This window comes from Myotis lucifugus, unplaced genomic scaffold (assembly GCF_000147115.1).
Source record: "Myotis lucifugus unplaced genomic scaffold, Myoluc2.0 scaffold_4, whole genome shotgun sequence".
NCBI classification, from domain to species: Eukaryota; Metazoa; Chordata; class Mammalia; order Chiroptera; family Vespertilionidae; genus Myotis; species Myotis lucifugus.
Window position 1 is genome coordinate 8,264,752 of NW_005871052.1, and position 21,236 is coordinate 8,285,987.

The window sequence follows — 21,236 nt, forward strand, 5'->3', positions numbered from 1 at the left end:
GGGACCAGTCAAAGACTCGAGGACACCTAGTCTGACTCTCCCACCCAGTGTTAAGGGGATGGATCTCATGATGTCAAAGGCCCACCCAGATGTGATGTAACTTCCTGTAATTTGAGTATATAATAAATCAGCTTTTGGAGCTGGCTCTCTCTCTGCGTGCTATATCCCTCCAGAGGGCAGGCACCACACCTAGACCAAGCTTTTAATCTATTTTATGTCTGTCTTTCATTATTCTTTAATCCCAAAAGCTCTTCCTAGTTTGCACGAACCGGTTCAAGTCTCCCTCTCCATTCGGGACACGGAGAGGAGGCCCCTCAGCCCCAGAGCGCTCAGTATATCCTGGAAAGAAGCTCTTGAAATAAGTATGACCTATTGAAACATGACAGACCAGAACACAAGCAGGCCATTGGTGGCAGATTCTATATGATAGCTAATAATAGATCAGATGCCATTTAGGGTCACTGGGGTAAAGTGATCCTGTATGAGCAGAGTCTGATAATGCACTGCGGTTGACTCCTCAATTATGCTTTACACCCAGAGAAGTTTCTAAGTAGGTGTACAGGTGGGGAAAAGACACCCTCCAAAACCCAAATGTCTGGATCAAATACCTTATTAAAAACTCATATGTATTGTTGGAAGCCCAGGCAGCTAGGAAAGGGCACCCCCTGGAGGGTGAGTACAGGAATCTACAAGACCTAGGATGGAAGGACCGACCCCCCCCCCCCCAGTTGAAAATAGAAGTTAAATATCACCATCACTTCACTTTTGTGTAACTCACTAGGCATGACAATATGTGTTCTCCCCTTCTTTCATGGCAATAAAATATTCACTTTTTTTAGTTGGACATACGACTTCCTGGGGAAAACATTGCATTTCCAGCCTCTCTTGCAGCTAAGTGTGATCATGTGACTAAGTTTTGGTCAAAGGGATATAAGCACAAGTGGTGTACAGAGGTTTCGGGAAAATGTTCTCAGAGATAGAAGGCATGCCTTTCTTTACCTTACTTTTATTTTCTAACTAGCTGGAATACAGACATGATGAATGGAGTTTGAATAACTATTTTGGACCATATGATGAAAGTCATTAGTTAATGAAGACCTATCTACAATACAGAAGGAGTATGAGTTTCTAATGATTTCATGGGACTGGCATGCCATCCCCAGATATCCACCCTTTGGACTTTTTTCCATGAAATAATTAAACTTTATTTCCAAAATCCACTGTTAACTTGGATTTCCTATTGCACATATTACAATATAACCTTTATTGACACACTAGGACATTGGCTATCTTAGAGAAGAAGGAAGTATTACATTCTGTTTTCAGTTCAATTAAATTCCATACACACTTATTTAACACCTACATCTATGCCATAAAATTTGACCACTCCTTTCTTGAAACCCTGCTCTCCCTTATGACAGTTCGCCCTTGTTTCTCCCTCTTACCTATTTACCATATACTTTCCCAAGTCCCCTTTCTACCCATATAATCTAGAAGCACAGAGGCTTCTCAAGATTATGACCAATATTCTTTTATCTCCTCACGCAATACACCCTCCCTGTTATCCTCATCTATTCATATAGTTTCAACTCTCATCCAGTTTCTGTGAATATTTCTCACATCTCCATCTCTATATGCTTTCTCTCCCAAACCCTCATACTTACGCTTCTTGTAATGTTAAATTCTGGTTGGGTCTTTCAAATGAAACTTCTCTTTCTGCTAGTATTTCCATCTTCCAGTAATTCACCAAAAGGAAGAACACAAAGAAAAGGAGAAGTACCCACTTCCATTTCTCTAGGTATTTTTGAAAACATGAACTTGTTTCTTTGGCCAAATACATGTGAGTCTATAAGAAATGTGACACTGTAGATATCAAGGAAATAGGTACCATTTAATCATTCAAAAATGTAACCATGACAAAGGAGAGTGTACAGGGGCACATACCGTGTGCTATTGGCATTGCTGTAAACAGACAAGTTAAGAGCAGATACTTGCCAAGATAATTAACATGCATTTTGGCATATTAAAGACTTTAACAGTCAACTTAGTTTTATGAGATGTGTGAAAAAAGTAATAATATAAATAAGGGAGCCAAAAACAAAGATACTTGGATTCAGCTGAAAAGCTATTCTGCTCCACTCAGGGAAGTACACTTTTCAAAAACCAGTAGCAAGGAACCTGACCTTTCAGAACCTATCCTCTATTGTTGTGAAAGAAATAAAAAATTTGGAGTGTGATCAAAGACTCAACTTTTCTGAACTCCCTACCATGGGTCTTTTAATCAGGAAAAGTTCAAGGGCCTTGATATTGTTACCTGCAGGTTATGTCAAATGTTCCACCAGCCTGGATTACCACTTGGTCTCCAAGAATACTCATCTCTGGTTTCATCATGATCTCTTTATTGGCAAGACCTGAACCAAGATAAAATTTGTTGCTATTAGAATTTATCAATTAGTCATCAGATGTATCTAAATAACATTTCACATTCCACATGAGTAAATTGATATATATATAGTAAAGCCAACTACTGCATTTCTGTAATAGCAAACTATTAGAAACAGCCAACTGCCTATTGATAGGGTACTGATTAAATTATGGCATATACATATGATGGTATACACAGCAGTAAAACAGAAAAAAATGGAACTATATAATGATATAGAATAGTCTCAAAATAAAAAAAAATAATATGTATAGTATGTAACTGTTGGTGTAAAAGAAGAAAATATAGGTATTTATGTATGCACAAAACTGGAAGACACACAAAATTAGGTGTAGGTTGTTACCTCTTTGACGGGAAAATGCATGTTGTGTGGCTTTCCACAGTACACACCTGCGATATATTGAATCATTGTTTACAATTACTTTTCATTACTACCCAATATAGTGCAAAAAGTCTATTTGCCCACCCCATTGATTTGGGGCTTGGTGTTTGATTTGGCCAAATACACACTTATTGAGTACCTACATCTATATCTGATTTTATTGATATATAATTGATTTTAGCCAATTGAATTTGGGTTGAGATTATAGAGCACTGGTTTCAGTCTGGAGTTTTAGTAAACATTTCATGTTCTTGTTCAATCTCTTCTTTTTCTGCCATCATTATAACAAAACAACTTAGATAGGCTACTGTTCCAAGGGGAATGAGAGACAACTGGAACAGACCTAGACACCACAGGCTCAAGTGAAACCCAGCAGAACCAGCCTAGTTCAGCAGAACACCAGACAATGCACCATTGCATGAGAAAGAAATATTTAAGATGGTATGGTAATTAAATATACTTTGATTGAATATAATTAAAATTAAAAAAACAGCACAAATTTCATCAGTTTTAACACATATATACACACATGAAACTATGACTTCAATGAAAATAATTCATATATCCATCATCCCTAAAACTTTCCTAGTGCCCCTTTGTAATCTGTCTCTCCACCCCTGCCCCCCCAGGCAACCTATAATCTGCTTTCTTTCACTAGAGATCAGTTTAAATTTTCTACAATTTTAAAATAAATTTAATTACATAGTATATACTCTTTCATGCCTGGCTCTGTTACTCAGAGTAATGAGTTTGAGACACATGCCTGTCATAGCATACATCAATAGTTCAATCCTTTATATTTCCAAACAATATTCCATTGTTTGGATATGATCACATTTTGTTTAGCTATTCATCTGTTCATGAGTATTTGGGTTGTTTCCAATTTCTGGCTATTATGAATAAGAGCTACTATGGAGATGCGAGGAGACATATGAAAAAATGCTCAAAGTCACTAATCATCCAAAAGATGCAAATCAAAATGACAATGAGGTACCATCTCACATCTGTCAAAATGGCTATCATCAACAAATCAACAAACAACAAGTGTTGGTGAGGATGTGGATAAAAAGGAACCCTCGTGCACTGCTGGTGGGAATGCAGACTGGTGCATCAAATGTGGAAAACAGTATGGAGTTTCCTCAAAAAATTAAAAATATAACTGCCATTTGACCCAGTAATCCCACTTCTAGGAATATATCCCAAGAAATCAGAAACACCAATCAGAAAGGATATATGCACCCCTATGTTCATAGAAGCACAATTTACAATAGCTAAGATTTGGAAACAGCCTAAGTGCCTATCAGCCGATGAGTGGATTAAAAAAACGGTGTAACATTTACACAATGAATACTATGATGCTGTAAAAAAGAAAGAACTCTTACCATTCACAACAGTATGGATGGACATGGAGAGCATTATGCTAAATGAAATAAGCCAGTTGGAGAAAGATAAATATCACATGATCTCACTCATTTGTGGAATATAATGAACAACATAAACTGATGAACAAAAATAGATCCAGAGACAGAGAAGCATCAAACTGACCATCAAACTTCAGAGGGAAGGCAGGGGAGGGAGAATAAGAGAGCAACCAAAGGACTTGTATGCATGCACATAAGCATAACCAATGGACACAGACACTAGGGTCTTGAGGGCATGAGTTTGGGGGTGAGGGTGGCCAGGGAGAGGTCAATGGGGGAAAAAGGAGACATATGTAATACTACTAGAGGCCTGGTGCATGAAAATTCATGCACTGAAGGGGGGGGTCCCTCAGCCCGGCCTGCCCCCTCTCACAGTCTGGGAGCCTTCAGGGGCAGGAAGCAACTCGGCCATCAGGGGAAGGCAACGCCCCATCACACCTCTGCTGTTGCCACTGCTGGCAGCACAAGCCTTGGCTGGCCCTGGTTACCTGAGCCTTGGGTGGCCCTGGGTGACTGGGCAGCTGCCATCCGAGGCTTGCCTGTGCCTCGGGCCGTCCCTGGGTGGCTGGAGGGCTAAAGGGACTAGGGGACTCTGGAGGCAGGCCTGCAGCAAGGCCAGGCCTGCCTGCCGCCCAGGCGGGGCTGAGGGGACTGGGCACTGCCATCTTGTGGCTGTGGGCTCCGTCATCTTTGAGGGCATGGCAGTCAATTAGCATATTCCCTCCTTATTGGCTGTGGGCGCTGCCATCTTTGAGGGCAGGGCAGTCAATTAGCATATTCTCTCCTTATTGGCTGTGGGCGGCGCCATCTTTGCAATGGTGTGAGGGTCAGTTGCATATTCCCTCTTTATTAGATAGGATATGTAATACTTTAAACAATAAAGAATAAAAAAAAGTTACTATGAACATTCATGTAAGTCTTTATGTGAACATTTATTGCCATTTATCTTAGATGAATATGTAGATGTGTAATGACTGGGCCATGTAGTAGGCATATACTAGTATTTGACCTTTTAACAATCTGACACACTGTTTTCCAAAGTGTTTGGACCATTTTGCAATCTCACTAGCAATGAATAGTAGGTCCAGTTAGTTGTCCCACATTCTTACAAACATTTCATATGGTCAATCTTTTAAAGTATAACAAACTTAATGAGTGTGTAGGAATATCTTATAGTGGTTTTAATTTGCATTTCCCTGGTGATTAATAATGTAGTGCATATTCTCATGTGTGTATTGACCATCCATATAACTTTTTTAAGAAGTGTCTATTCAGCCCAGCCAGTGTTGCTCAGTGGTTGAGCATCGACCTACGAACCAGGAGATCATGGTTCGATTCTCAGTCAGCACACATGCTTGGGTTGCAGGCTCCATCCCAAGTAGGGGGCATGCAGGAGGCAGCTTATTAATCATTCTCATCATTGAAGTTTCTGTCTCTCTCTCGCTCTTCCTTCCCCTCTGAAATCAATTTAAAAAACGTTTTTAAAAAGTGTCTATTTAAATCTTTGTAACATTGGGGAAGGGGTGTATTTGTATTCTTTTTGAGTTGTGTTATTTGCTTATTCTTTATAGAAATCCTATGTTTGACATATGTGATGTTGTTGCTCAATTTGGACCTAGATTGTTAGGCAACATTTTTAAGGGTGCAGCTGACCCTTAGATATATTTTCAATTATATACATTGATAATAAATTGCCTTTCAAAATAAGTAAGTGCAACTAAATATGCCAGAAAGCAAAAATATGTATTGTCAATTGTTTAAAGTGAAAGGAAACTACTATTTATTGAGTACCTACTAAATATGCTAATAGTTTTACTTAACTCACTGGATCATCACAACAACTCTACCAGGTAGGTGTTATTATACCTCTTTCAGAAATTCAGAAAACTGAGGACGCAAAAAGTAAAACTGAGGTTTAGAGTCAGATAGCCTATAAGTGGTAGGGATTGGATTCAACCTTGTGTCTGCCTAACCTCAATGTTACATCTATGAAGTATAGTTTGTCTTTCTTCCAAGTCCAGGGCTAATGTCCAAGTGCCAAAATGTCCACGCAAGTGGCTAAAATGGAACTAAAACTAAATTGCATTGAGTGGTGGTGTTATTTTACATTATATTTCATAGCAATATTATCCAAAACATTTTATTCCAAGTTCATTGAGAATTAATTTATCCTTTCTCTGAGGTTCCAGCAACATACTATGAGGCCATAATTATAGGTCTCAATTCACTCTGCCTTATGGTGAATGGCCATTTTTCCTATGTCTGGCCATCTCAGAGATTGGAAGCTCTCTGATGTTGGGAACTGTGTTTATTCACCTGTGTACCCCCACTCCAGAGCACATACTAGTAGCAGAAGGTTGCCCCATGGCCAATTCAAGAACCATAAACCATTTCCTAGGTTAATGGTGCCATGTGTGAAACAGAGGCTTCAGACATAGTCTTTGCCCTTAAAGAGCTCACAGTCTAGTAAGAGAAGCAGACATCAACAAATGATTTCATTGAGTATATTAAATGCTACAAAAAGTATTTTAAAAAGCTGTGGGAGATCAGACAAGTCAGTAAACAATGCCACAAATGTTTGTTGACTGAAACGTTCTGTGATTTGAAAGATTCCAATTCATCATATCTAGTGCAGAGCTTAAGAACACCGAATGTGGAGGCAGACCACCTGAATTTGTGATTCAGTTCTAATTATCTATATAACAGTGGGGAATTTACTTAACTCTTCCACAACTGTCTCATATGTATAATAGGCATAACTACAGAACTTATCACACATGTTTAAGGTGAGAATTAAATAAGTTATTACATTGAAAACTTATTATTTACCCATTGTTTATTATTATTATACAGCAGTATTTCCCTTAATTTTCTGCCTCAACTTTCTACCATTCACATCACTATTAAAGGCTAATAAACTGTCTTCTGAACCTGAATTTGGCCTGGGAATAGAAAATTGTGTGTATGAAGACAGGGAGGAGTTTCCATGAGCTCCCAGAACACTTGTGTTCAGTATACTGTGTTGTACTGGTTGTTGCCCAGTACAACCACCAGCTGTTGGCATTGGTTTTGTTTTCTGAAAATGCTCTTGTAGAAGCCAGAATTCTTCAATAAAACTGAAGTAAACCCTGGATTTTGTGGACCTCAATATAATGGACTTTGAATTTTTAAAAACATATATATTTTATTGATTTCAGAGAGGAAGGGAGAGGGAAAGATAGAAACACCAATGATGACAGAATCATTGATTGGATGCCTCCTGCATGTCCCCTACTGGAGATCGAGCCTACAACCTGGGCATGTGCCTGATTGGAAATCGAACTGTGACTCCTGGTTCATAGGTTGATGCTCAACCACTGAGCCACACTGGGTGGGCTGGACTTCAAATTTAATGGACACAATTTTTGGTCCATATGTCATGTGAAAATTAACATCCTGTTAATTTTAAGAAGCTTTTATCAAGATTTGCTTATAATTAAATTAACAGATTATTTCTGTTATTTATTCCGTTATTTTTATTTATTCATTTTTATTTTTTAATATGTTTTTATTGATTTTTATAGAGAGGAAGGGAGAGGGATAGATAGAAACATCAATGATAGAGAGGAGCATCATTGATCAGTTACCTCCTGCACGCCCCCTACTGGGGATCAACCCCATAACCCGGGCATGTGTCCTGACCAGGGATCAAACCAGCAACCTCTTAGTTCCTGGGTCCATGTGCAACTGCTGAGCCACACCGGCTGGGCCACAGTTATTTTTAACAAATTTTAACTGACATATATACGTTCATTTCAGCATTATTTACAATAGCCAAAATATGGAAACAACCTAAGTGTCCATTCATTGATAAATGGATAAAGAATAAATGTTGCATATACACAATAGAATATGGTTCAGGAGTGACATTAAAGGAATGGCAGCATAAGGGCGAGTCTATCCTCTCCCCCTAACTTTTCAACAAAATAACCACCTATAATTCAACAAAGAAGTCTCTGCTCAACACAGATGCACACTCGAGAGACCTGCACACTGGAACAACTAAGGTGGGCTCCTTGGAATAAGTAGGGAGATGAGAGAAGGGAAGGAAGCCAAATACAGCTACAGTGCAGCAACGTGTCCACAGCGCAGCTGGGAACTGACAGCAGCAGTTACCGGCAGTTTCCTCAGCCGGTATGGACCAACAGAGCTAACCCAACAAGTGGCTGGCTGTCGGAATAGCCTCTGGAGTGGCAGCATTGTGTGGTCACTCACACAAACGGAGAGAGTGTCTGACCCGTGGGGGCACGTTGTGAATGGGATCTGAGTTGCATGCGTAAGCTGCGAGTCAGCAGACACTCTCCTTACAGAGTCGCTTCCCATAGCTGGGCTTGGCTGCTGGCTCTCAGGCAAAGAAAGTAGATTGCAGAGCCCTGACACTGATCAGACTCCCAGGTCTCGCCTCCTGTTGTCCTTGAATTGTTTCCAGGAGTGTATTGTTTGTAAGCCAATAGCTGTTGCAGTAGAAACACAGTTTCCCTCTGTGACTGAACCCCAGGAGGGGTGCTTGGGCTGGACCCTCGGTGGTCAGGGACCGCCATTACTATGAGGGAAAAACAAACCTCATCCCCAAGCAGCAGAGGCAGTACAGCCCTATGGAAGCTGCAGGGGCTCAAAACTGTGAGGCCACGGGGAGGGGGGGGGGGGGGGGGGGGAATCTTGCAATTCAGCGCCATCTACTGGAACAGAGTAGAAAGAGCTCCTCAGAGATAAATGGGAAAACAACAAACACCAGGAACAACCACAACAACATTGACCAGAAAGAAAATGAAAAATCCCCAGAATACAGGCTGGAACACATGGAATTATGCAAGTTGAATGACAGAGATTTTAAGATTGCAGTTCTGAAAATACTCAATGAGATACGAGAAAATACTGACAGGCAATTCAGCACACTCAGAAAACAAATCAATGAACAAAACGAGTATTTCTCCAAAGAAATTGAATTGTCAAAAAAAGAATATAGCAGAAATCTTGGAAATGAAGTAGACAATTAAAGAAGTTAAGAGTGAATTGATGAGCACAGAAAATAGAACCAACCAGTTAGCAGCGGTTCTCAACCTGTGGGTCGCGACCCCTTTGGCGGTCAAACGACCCTTTCACAGGGGTCGCCTAAGACCATCCTGCATATCAGATATTTACATTACGATTCATAACAGTAGCAACATTACAGTTATGAAGTAGCAACGAAAATAATTTTATGGTTGGATCACAACATGAGGAACTGTATTTAAAGGGCCAGAAGGTTGAGAACCACTGAGTTAGAGGAAAGAACTAGTGATATTGAAGATAAGAATCAAGACATTATCCTGAGGGAAGAAGAGAAAGACCTGAGAATACAGAAATATGAAATAGCCCTACAAGACCTCTCTGACTCCATAAAAAAATAACATCAGAATCACAGGCATAGCAGAAGAGGGAGAGAGTATGGAATGCAGAATCTATTAAAACAAATAGTGGATGAGAACTTCCCAAACCTATGGAAAGAACTAGATCCTCAAATCCAAGAAGCAATCAGAACACCTAGTTACCTCAATCCAAAGAGGCCCTCTCCAAGGCACTTGGTAACGAAGCTGTCAAAAATTAGTGACAAAGAAAATATCCTCAAAGCATCCAGGGAAAAGAAGGAAGTGACCTACAAAGGAAAAGCCATCAGAATTTCACCTGACTTCTCAGCAGAAACTCTGCAAGCCAGAAGAGAGTGGAATCAAATATTCAAACACCTGAAAGAGAGAACTTACCAGCCACACATAGTATATCCAGCAAAATTATCCTTTAAATATGAAGGAGAAATAAGAACATTCCCAGACATACAGAAACTGAAGGATTTTATTACTAGAAACCTCCATTGCAGGAAATACTCAAGGGAGTTATTCTACCTGAAACAAAGAACATAAGGTCATAACACTACCAGTAGGATTGCCAAAAACTCGCAGCATAAACAGGGATAATGTGTGACAATAAAAACATACAAGGGGAAGAAGGACAGGTATGGACAGGCAAAGGAAGATGAAGATCAGATGTACTCAAAAGAAGAAAAAAAACTATGGTATATATGCAACTTCACTTTTTATAAAACTAATGGCAATCACACACAGAAATTTCCCAAACAAGACATATAGCTTAAAAAAAAAGAAACAGAGGAAAGATGTATGGAATACCACCAAACAAAAACAACAGATAGAAGCATAAAGGAAAAGAACCAATGGAGGCACAGAGTTACCAGAAAACAAAAGATAAAATGGTTATAGGAAATCCTCATACACCAATAATTACCCTAAAGGCAAATGATATAAATTCACCAGTAAAGAGGCACAGAGTAGCAGAGTGGATGAAAAAAACAAAACCCAAACATATGCTGCCTACAAGAGACACATCTAAACAGCAGAGACAAAGGTAGATTCAAAGTAAACGGATGGGAAATGATTCTCCAAGCAAATAACATCCAAAAAAAGCAGGTGTAGCCATACTTATATCTGATAAAATAAATCTCAAGATAACAAAGATGACAAGAGACAAATATAGACACTTTATAATGATAAAGGGAACACTACATCAAGAAAACATATCACTTCTTAATATATATGCGCCCAACCAGGGAGCACCAAAATATATTAAGCGGCTATTCACAGAACTAAAGGCAGAAACAGATCAAAACACAATTATAGTTGGAGACCTTAATACTCCATTGACAGCTCTAGAGATCAACCAAACAAAAAAAATCAATTAAAAAAAATCAGCTTTAAATGAAACACGACACCAAATGGATATAATCGACATTTACAGGACATTTCATCCCAGAACATCAGACTATACATTCTTCTCCAGTTTACATGGAACATTCTCAAGGATAGACCGTATGTTGGGTCACAGAACAAGCATCAACAAATTCAAAAAGATTGAAATTATTCCAAGTATATTTTCTGACCACGATGCCATGAAATTAGAAATCAACTGCAAAAAGGAGGTAAAAAAAAAAACCCTACAAATACATGGAGATTAAACAACATACTACTAAAAGATGACTAGGTCAAAGAAGAAATAAAAGATGAGATAAAAAGATATATAGAGAGAAATGAGAATGATAATACAACATATCAAAACCTCTGGGATGTAGCGAAAGCTGTAATGAGGGAAGTTTATATCACTACAGGCCTATCTCAAAAAACAAGAGAAGTTCCAAGTAAACAACCTAACATCACACCTAAAAAGACTAGAGAAAGAAGAACAAAAGCAACCCAAAGTTAGCAGAAGAAAGGAAATAATAAAAATCAGAGAAGAATTAAATGAAATAGAGAACAAAAAGATTGTAGAAAAATTAATAAAACAAAGAGCTGGTTTTTTGAAAAGATTAATAAAATCGACAAACCCCTGGCTAGACTCACTAAGGAAAAAAGGGAAAAGATCCATATAAAACAAATCAGACATGAGAGAGGAGAAATCACCACAGACATCACAGATATACAAAGGATCATACTAGAATATTACAAAAGCCTTTATGTCACCAAATTCAATAATCTAAAAGAAATGGATAAGTTCCTAGAAATATATAACCTTCCTAGACTAAATCATGAAGAACTGCAAAATATAAATAGACCGATCAGCAGTGAGGAAATTGAAACAACCATCAAAAACCTCCCAAAGAACAAAAGTCCAGGACCAGATGGCTTCACCAGTGAATTCTACCAAACGTTCAAGGAAGAATTAAAGCCTAGTCTTCGCAAACTCTTCCAAAAAATTGAAGAAGAGGCAATACTTCCTAACACATTCTATGAGGCCAATATAACCCAAATACTAAAACCTGGCAAAGATAACACAAAAAAGAAAACTACAGACCAATATCCCTGATGAATACAGATGCAAAAATCCTAACCAAAATGCTAGCTAATCGAATACAACAGTACATCCAAAAAATAATACATCACAATCAAGTAGGATTCATTCCAGGGGCACAAGGATGGTTCAACATTCATAAATCAATCAACATAATATACCACATTAATAAAACAAAGAATAAAAATCCTATGATCTTGTCAACAGATGCAGAAAAAAAAACATTTGATAAGATACAACATCCATTTATGATTAAAACACTCAATAAAATAGGAATAGAAGGAAAGTACCTCAACTTAATAAAGGCCATATATGATAAACCCTCAGCCAATATCATACTCAATGAAGAAAAACTGAAAGCTTTTCCCCTAAGATCAGGAATAAGACAAGGATGTCCTCTCTCACCACTCTTATTCAACATAGTACTGGAAGTACTAGCCAAAGTAATAAGGCAAGGATATATGCATCCCTATGTTCATAGCAGCACAATTTACAATAGCTAAGATTTGGAATCAGCCTAAGTGCCCATCAGCAGATGAATGGATTAAAAAACTTTGGCACATCTACACAATGGAATACTATGCAGCTGTAAAAAGGAAGGAACTCCTACCATTTGCAACATCATGGATGGAGCTGGAGAGCATTATGCTAAGTGAAATAAGTCAGTCAGAGAAAGATAAATATCACATGCTCTCACTCATTTGTGGATTATAATGAACAACATAAACTGATGAACAAAAACAGATGTAGAGACAGAGAAGCATCGATCAGATGCTCAAAACTCAGAGGGAAGGCAGGGGAGGGTGCGGGGAGGGGGAAAGTTCAACCAAAGGACTTGTATGCATGCATATAAGCATAAATGATGGATGTGGACAACAGGGGGTGAGGGTGAGGGCAGGATTGGGGGGATGAGGACACATTTGTAATATCTTATTCAATAAAGGGAAAAAAAAAACAAAAAAAGAAAAAATAAATTTAAAAAAATAGTAAAAAAAAAAAAGAAAAGAAATAAAAGGCATCCAAATAAGGAAGGAAGAAGTCAAACTGTCACTTTTTGCAGATGACATGATGCTGTATATATAAAATCCTAAAAACTCTACCAAAAACTACTGGAAACAATAAACAAATACAGTCAAGTTTCAGGATACAAAATCTATGTACAAAAATCCATTGCCTTCCTGTATACCAACAACAAAACTTCAGAAAAAGAAATGGAGAAAAGAATTCCTTTTGCACTCGCAACCAAAAGAATAAAATACCTAGGAATAAACTTAACAAAGAACGTGAAAGATCTATATACTGAAAATTACAAAACATTATTAAAAGAGATAAAGACACAACGAAATGGAAAAATATCCCGTGTTCATGGATTGGAAGTATCAACATAGTTAAAATAGCCATTTTACCAAAGCAATACACAGATTTAATGCAATCCCCATCAAAATCCCAATGTCATTTTTTAAAGAAATAGAACCAGAAAGCATCAGATTTGTATAGAACCACAAAAGACGCAGAATAGCCAAAGCAATCCTGAAAAAAAAAGAAACAAGGCTGGAGGTATCATGCTACCTGACTTCAAAATATACTGCAGAGTTACAATAATCAAAACAGCATGGTATTGGCAGAGAAACAGATACACAGATCAATGGAACAGAATAGAGAGCCCAGCTATAAAACCACACATATATGGACCGATAATTTTTGACAAAGGAGCCAGAAATGCACATTGGAGTAAAGATAGTCTCTTCAATAAATGGTACTGGGAAAACTGGAAAACCACATGCAAACGAATGTAACTGGATTTCAGTTTGTCCCCATGTACAAAAATTAATTCAAAGTGGATCAAAGACTTAGATTTAATACCCAAAACTATAAGTCACATAGAAAAACAGATAAGTACCAAACTATGGACCTGGGTGGTAGAGAACATTTTATGGACTTGACCCCAAAGGCAAGGGAAGTAAAGGCAAAAATAAATGAATGGGACTATATCAAACTGAAGAGCTTCTGCACAGCAAAAGCGGACAACAAAACAAACAGGCAGCCAAACAGATAGGAGATGATATTTGTAAACAGTAGCTCCTACAAAGGTTTAATTTCCAAAATATATAAAGAACTCATAAAACTCAACACCAAACAAATGAACAATCCAATGGAAAAAGTGGGCAGAGGACCTGGAAATGCACCTCTCCCAAGAAGACATACAAATAGGTATATGAAAAGATGTTCAACCTCACTGGCAATCAGAGAAATGCATTTTAAAACTACAATGTGATACCACCTTACACCAGTTAGAGTGGCCATTATCAACAAGACAAGCAACAACAAGTGTTGGAGAGGTTGTAGAAAAAAGGGAGCCCTCATTCACTGCTGGTGGGAATGTAGACTGGTACAACCACTATGGAAAGCAGTCTGGCCATTCCTCAAAAAATTAAAAATAGAGCTACCATGTGACCCAACAATTCCACTCCTGGGTATATACCCGAAAAACTCAAAACATTTCTATGCAAAGATATATGCACCCCTATGTTAATTGTAGCATTATTCATGGTGACCAAGAGTTGGAAACAGCCAAAGTGCCCTACAATAGAGGACTGGATAAAGAAGATGTGGTATATATACACACTGGATTACTACATGGCCATAAGAAAGGGTGAAATAGAGTCATTTACAACAACATGGATGGACCTTGAGAACATTATGTGAAGTGAAATAAGTCAAACAGAAAGCTAAGAACTATATGATTTAACTCATATGTGGAATATAAAACTGAAACTCATGTACACAAACAGCAGTGTGGTGGTTGCCAGAGGGAGGGGGTGGGGGAAGAAGAGGGTTCTAATATGAGGTGACAGGAGAAGATTTGACTTTGGGTGGTGGACACATGGTCCTATATACAGATTTTGTAAATTAGTAACCCATACATGTAACCTATATATTCATGTAGACTAATGTCACACCAACAAAATTTAAAATAATAAAAAAAGAATATGGCTCAGCCATTGAAAATTAAATCTTGTCTTCTGCAAAAAAATTAATGGACCTAGAGGGTATTGTGCTGAGTGAAATAAGTTAGACAGAGAATGACAAATACCAGATGATTTCATTTATTATGTGGAATCAAAAAAACAAAATAAACAAGAGTTCCAAGATGGCGGTGGAATAGGTAAAAGCAACATACACCTCCTCCCAGCTCTGAACCAGAGTTACAACTAAAATTTAGATCAATCAACCTGAATTAACAGCAAAACAACACCTGAATAAGAGTGCTATACCAAGGATTGAAAAAATTGTGCTACACAGAGACTGCTAAGAAGAACAGAGACACGGGAAGAACTGGTCCTTGCACCGAGGGACAGCAGCTGTGAAGCTTGAGAAATATTGTAGCTGCAAAAGCCCCTTCTGGAGGAAATGGGTCTTAATCCCATTCTGGGACCCCCAATCCAGAACACCAGGACTGGGAAGAAGAGCTTGAATAGCATTTGGCAGCAAAAATAAGTGCAGACTTTGTCCATTGGAAAGAGGAGGAAGTCTGCTTGAATCCAGAGCAATCTCCTTAACTAACACACAGGTATTCAGTCTTGGGCACTCACCCAGGGCTCTAATAGAGGGAAGGAGACTAAGGGCATACAGAAGCCATAAGGAAAGTGTCTGGGTGGCACAGCTCTGGAGATATGGAAGGTAGGCTTCTGAGGTCCCATGCTGCTCTCAGGCACCATCTCCCAGGGCCTATCACTTCTACTCTTACAGCACAAGCTAGAGAAAGTGCACTAACTCCGTCCTCCAAATACTGGTGTCACCACTCTGCCAAGCTCAAATATGGCATAAAGGACTGTTGGCTATATCCAACAGACGCCTGTGGTGAGCTTTTTTTCCCTGAAAAAACTATAGACAGAATCTTAGATGAACATTGAAGTGAGTGGCTTGGGAACGAGATCCAATCTCCTCCCCACCTCCCATGGGTTAGGCAGGCAGATAGCGGACATCTGTAATACTCTCAACAATAAAAAAAATGAATAAAATAAACACACAAGCAGATCAGGAACATACTCAAAGATACAGAGAACATTTTAATGGTTGCCAGATAAGAGTGGGTTTGGGTGGATGGGTGAGAAAGGAAAAGTAAGAAGTATCAATTGATAGTAACAGAATAGTCATGAGATGTAAAATACAGCATAGGGAATATAGGCAATAATGTAATAGTTATATATGGTGTCAGCTGGGTACTAGATTTATGGGTGTGATCAATTTATGTCATATACATGTCTAACTACTGGGTTGTCTACATGAAACTAATAATTATATGTCAACTATAATTGAAATAATAATAAAACTATATTTTTAAAAAAAGAGAAAAGAAAAAGTTAGGAGCTATAGTCCAGTAGCTTGGAAGATAATAATTTTGACATAAATTTGAAATGTTGACTTGGGACACAGAAAGAATCCTTGTCCTTTGATGGCCAGAACACTAACAAGAGTGAATAGCATTCACGTATGGCTATCTATCATCAAGAGATACACAAGTACCAATAAGTACTACTATTATCCTCATTTAAAACAATGATAAAACAGACAAAAAGAGGTTAAGTCACCTAAGAATACACTTAGTAAATGGTAGCACTATGATTTAACTTAGGCAGTTGGTTCCAAAGCCTGTGCTCCTAACCACTATAGCATTTTTTCCTAACCAGTAGCCAACCAAAAGGGCTGAACCAGTGCATTGTGGTTAAATGTCAGCACTGTCTCTAACAATACTTAACTTGCGTTGATCCTTTGAAAAGAATAAATCTGGAAAAAAACTGAGACTGAAGTATTTATAACTCCCCCAGATACATGTGGTTTAGAACTGAAAAAAAAATGAGGCAACAAAGAAACCTCAAACCAAGTTTTTTCCTGCACCCCACACAGCCACTTCTCCCTAAAGTCATTTTCACTTGAATCTCGTACCAGGTACATTCCTTTCAAAACTCTGGAAAATAATACCTCAAACTCTAGAGCTACTGGTGTTGAGGCAAACTCATTTCTACACATTTATGCCAACATTTGCCAAGAGGAAAAGCCAGGCCTGGGTTGTCAATGCATCAGGAGCAGAAAAGTGTATCCTTCTGAAGGAGTCACTTGGATCAAAATGTTCTCTCTTATTAATCACAGGCCAAGATCAGGCAGATTCTTTCCTGACCTTTAATAAGGGCTGAAAATCCTTTCTGGGACTGCCAGTTGCTGATGAAGGGAAAACATGCAGGTAACTATGGAGTGGAGGGGGGGGCGCAATTCTTAACAATGGATCTCCAGATATCCACCAAAGTAATCTCCTTCTCCTTCCCTTTCCCCTTCTGCAGGCTGTCTCTTTTTCTTAAGTTTTCTACTTCACTTTATTTCCCTGCAGTCCAAAGAAACTTGTGTCATCTATGATCTATGCATTTACGCAATTTCTGAAGAGTATAGATAACTGGAAGTGTCTCTTCCATTTTCTTAAAACTATGCTTCCAAAGGACAATATATCTAAAACTAACTGTGTATGGGTCCCTACCTGTGACATCCTTCAGAGGAGACCTCCCTCCTCAGGGAGAGCAGCTAGCACTGCAAATTCCAACAAGCAAAGCATGAAGTAGGCAGAAAGATTCAGATTAACAGCAGTCATCCTAGAGTATCCAATTCAGTATTGTTCCATCACACAGAATATGTTGCTGCTCCTCCACACATGGGCTGTGGTTGAGAACTTTACTGGGATCAGCAGGACCCAGTTGCTGCCATTTCCAGAAAAATCCTGCCCTTTTCTGTATCTGCCAGGCTAGTCCAGATGGTTGGTAGAATCATCTGTCAGACATGGGCAGGGCTAAATAATCTTCCAGGTCTAGACTCGGAATGGCAGGAAAGCAGAATGCTTAAGAGTATGGGGTTTGGAGCTGATGCCCTAGGTTTGAATTTTGACTCTTCCACTTATTAGTTTTGTGACTGTGTAAAATTTACTTAACAAATCTAGTCTTCAGTTTCCTTATATGTAAAATGGAGATGGTAATAAATAGCACCCACCTGATAGGGTTTTGTGTTAAGTGGATCAATATGTATAAAGTGCTTACAAAAGTGTCTGATATATAGCAACACTCAATCCACATTAACTGTTATTTGACAAGAGGCCAGTCTTCTAATCCAGATCCTGCTTCGGACTGGCTGTGTGATCTTGGACATATCATGTCATTTATCCTTTGGCTCACAGTTACCTTATCCATAAAATAAGGGGAACCAGACCAGCTAGGCTTTGTGATTTCTAAAAAGCCCCCTTTTCACTCTGGCATCCCATGGGGTTAAAAGCTCATAAAATGGAGAATATAAATGTACCCATCCTCCCTGGATTTCTAGTGACAGTCTTGCCCTGGAAAAAGTCTACTATTCAGAGAAACTAGAACTATGAAGCAAGAACAGTTGCCCTGGCGGTCTGAAGAATCCAAAGCCATTTCTCCAGTGGTCTGGCCATTTTATTACTTAGCCCCATTATTTTCACTTCATTTCCCAGAGCAGTTACCAGAGGAAGAAGGAACAAGAAACACAAAGACAGTTTTATCAAGGCCCTTAGTCTTGGCTGGACAAGCCTGATTGATGGATGTGGTAGGTGGTGGGTGGGGGGGATGATTAAAGAGAAGGGAAGTATATGGTTTGTATGATATGATTTCCAGGAGGGATTTGAAATTGAAAATAGCCCCAGAATTGGGAACATTTGCAGTCACCAATAAATCAAGACATACCCAAATAAGATTTGTAGGTTGTACAATAGGGCAAGTGACAAAAAAGTAGAATTTTAGGTATCCAGAGCATAGAGAAAGCCCATGTTTGCTTGTCTGGTGGATCCCTGCTGGCTTGAGTAAGTGGGTCCTAGGGGTAGGGGTAAGGCAAAGAGGCAGAGGTGGACTGTTCAGCGGAAACTCTGCTGCAGAGTACTTTTATTTTTAATATATTTTTATTGATTTCAGAGAGAAGGCAGAGTGAGAGATAGGAACATCAATGATGAGAGAGAATCATCGATCAGCTGCCTCCTGCACTCTCCCTATTGTGGATCGATCCTGCAACCCCGGCATGTGCCCTGACCAGAAATGGAACCATGACCTCATGGCTCATAGGTCAGTGCTCAACCACTGGGCAACATTGTCTGGGCAGTACTTTTTTTGTACTCTGATGAAATTGTAGGTCAAAAGGGAAGACAAGTTTCTCTGGTGAGTGCCCAGGAATAAAAAACCTCATAGATGCATGTTTGGGAGATCACAATCAGTAACTTGGCCTATAGTAGCATTATGTGGCAGAGTAAGCAAATTATCCTGTGATAAAAATTCTCTAACCCAGTAACGAAGTTTATAGCTGAGTGCATGGTTGCCCAGAATAAACACTATATATCCTCACTTCTTTTACCACTAAGACTAGGTATCTGACCAAGTTGTAACTAATTGGATGCCAAAATTCTAAACAAAATATTAGCAAACAGGATCCAGCAATGTATTACAAAAGATCATACTCCATGATCAAGTGAGATTTATTCCAGGTATGCAAGATTAGTACAATATTTGCAAGTCAATAAACATGATACATCACAAACAAAATAAAGGATAAAAATCACATGATCACAGCAATAGATAAAGGAAAAGCATTTCATAAAATCCAGCATCCATTTATGATAAAAAGTCTCAGCAAAGTGGAATAGATAGATCATATCTCAACATAAATAAAAACTATATATGACAAAACTATGGCCAACATCATTCTAAATGGACATAAATGAAAAGTGTTTTCCTTAAGATAGGAACAAGACAGAGTTGTCCACTTTCACCACTCATATTAAACGTAGTACTGGAACTCCTAGCCACAGCAATCAGACAAGAAGAAGTAAAAGGCATCCAAATCAGAAAAAAAAGAACAAAAAATGTAATTATTTGAAGATGACATGATATTGCATGTGGAAAACTATAAAGACTTCACCAGGAACTATTAGATCTAATAAATGCATTTTTCCAAAGTAGCAGGATATAAAATTAATATCCAGAAAGTTTTAATTTTATACACCAACAATGAACTGTCAGAAAGGGAAACTAAGAAAGCAAACTAATTTACAATTGCATCAAAAACAAAATAGGATAAAATAACTAGAAATAAATTTAACCAAAGATATAAAAGATTTGTACTTGGAGAAGAACCAAGATGGCAGTGTAGGTAAACACAGCCTCCCACAACCACATCAAAATTACCACTGAAATACAGAACAACCATCATTCAGAACTGCCTGAAATCTGGCTGAATGGAAGTCCTACAAGTAGAGAATTAAAGAAGAAAGCACATTGAGACTGGTAGGAGGGGTGGCAGTGCAGAAGAGCTGGTACAACATCCACATGTGGAATGTTTTTAATTGGGAGGGATATCTTGGCTGAAGAGGTTTCCCAAGAGGAGCAAGAGGTTTCTGCCCCACAGCAAGCCACTCAGCCAAGGGTTCCAATGCTGGCAAGAGAAGTCCCCATAATGTCAGGCTGTAAAAAACAGTGGGAATTATGGCTGAGTGACATGGAGGCAGCTGGAGACCCATACAGTTCCTCTAAAAGGGCCAGCACATGGCAATGATGTGGAGAAAAAGAACCCTTGCGCACGGCTGGTGGGAATGCAGACTGGTGCAGCAAATGTGGAAAACAGTATGGATTTTCCTCAAAAAATTAAAAACGGAACTCCCATTTGACCCAGTAATCCCACTTCTAGGAATATATCCCAAGAAATCAGAAACACCAATCAGAAAGGACTCATAGCAGCACAATTTACAATACCTATGATTTGGAAACAGCCTAAGTGCCCATTAGCAGATGAATGGATTAAAAAAAACAGTGGTACATCTACACAATGGAATACTATTCTGTAGCAAAAAAGAAGGAATTCTTACCACTTGCAACAGCATGGATGGAACTGGAGAGCATTATGCTAAGCAAAATAAGCCAGTCAGAGAAAAATACTAAATATCACATGATCTCACTCATTTGTGGAATATAATGACCATAAACTGATGAACAAAAACAGATCTAGAGACAGAAAAGAATCAATCAGACTGTCAAACCTCAGAGGGATGGTAGGGAAGGGTGGGGGTAAAGGGGAG

General features: G+C 38.7%; 1 protein-coding gene across 1 annotated transcript in view; it reads right to left on the reverse strand.

Annotated features, from left to right (window-relative positions):
- LOC102422327 (vascular endothelial growth factor receptor kdr-like) overlaps positions 1-21,236 on the reverse strand; it is a 353,529-nt gene that overhangs the window by 269,383 nt on the left and 62,910 nt on the right. Inside the window, exon 3 of the mRNA XM_014465282.2 lies at positions 2,315-2,411. Within this exon, the coding sequence (XP_014320768.1) occupies positions 2,315-2,411 (97 nt within the window). The remainder of the gene's footprint in view (positions 1-2,314; positions 2,412-21,236) is intronic.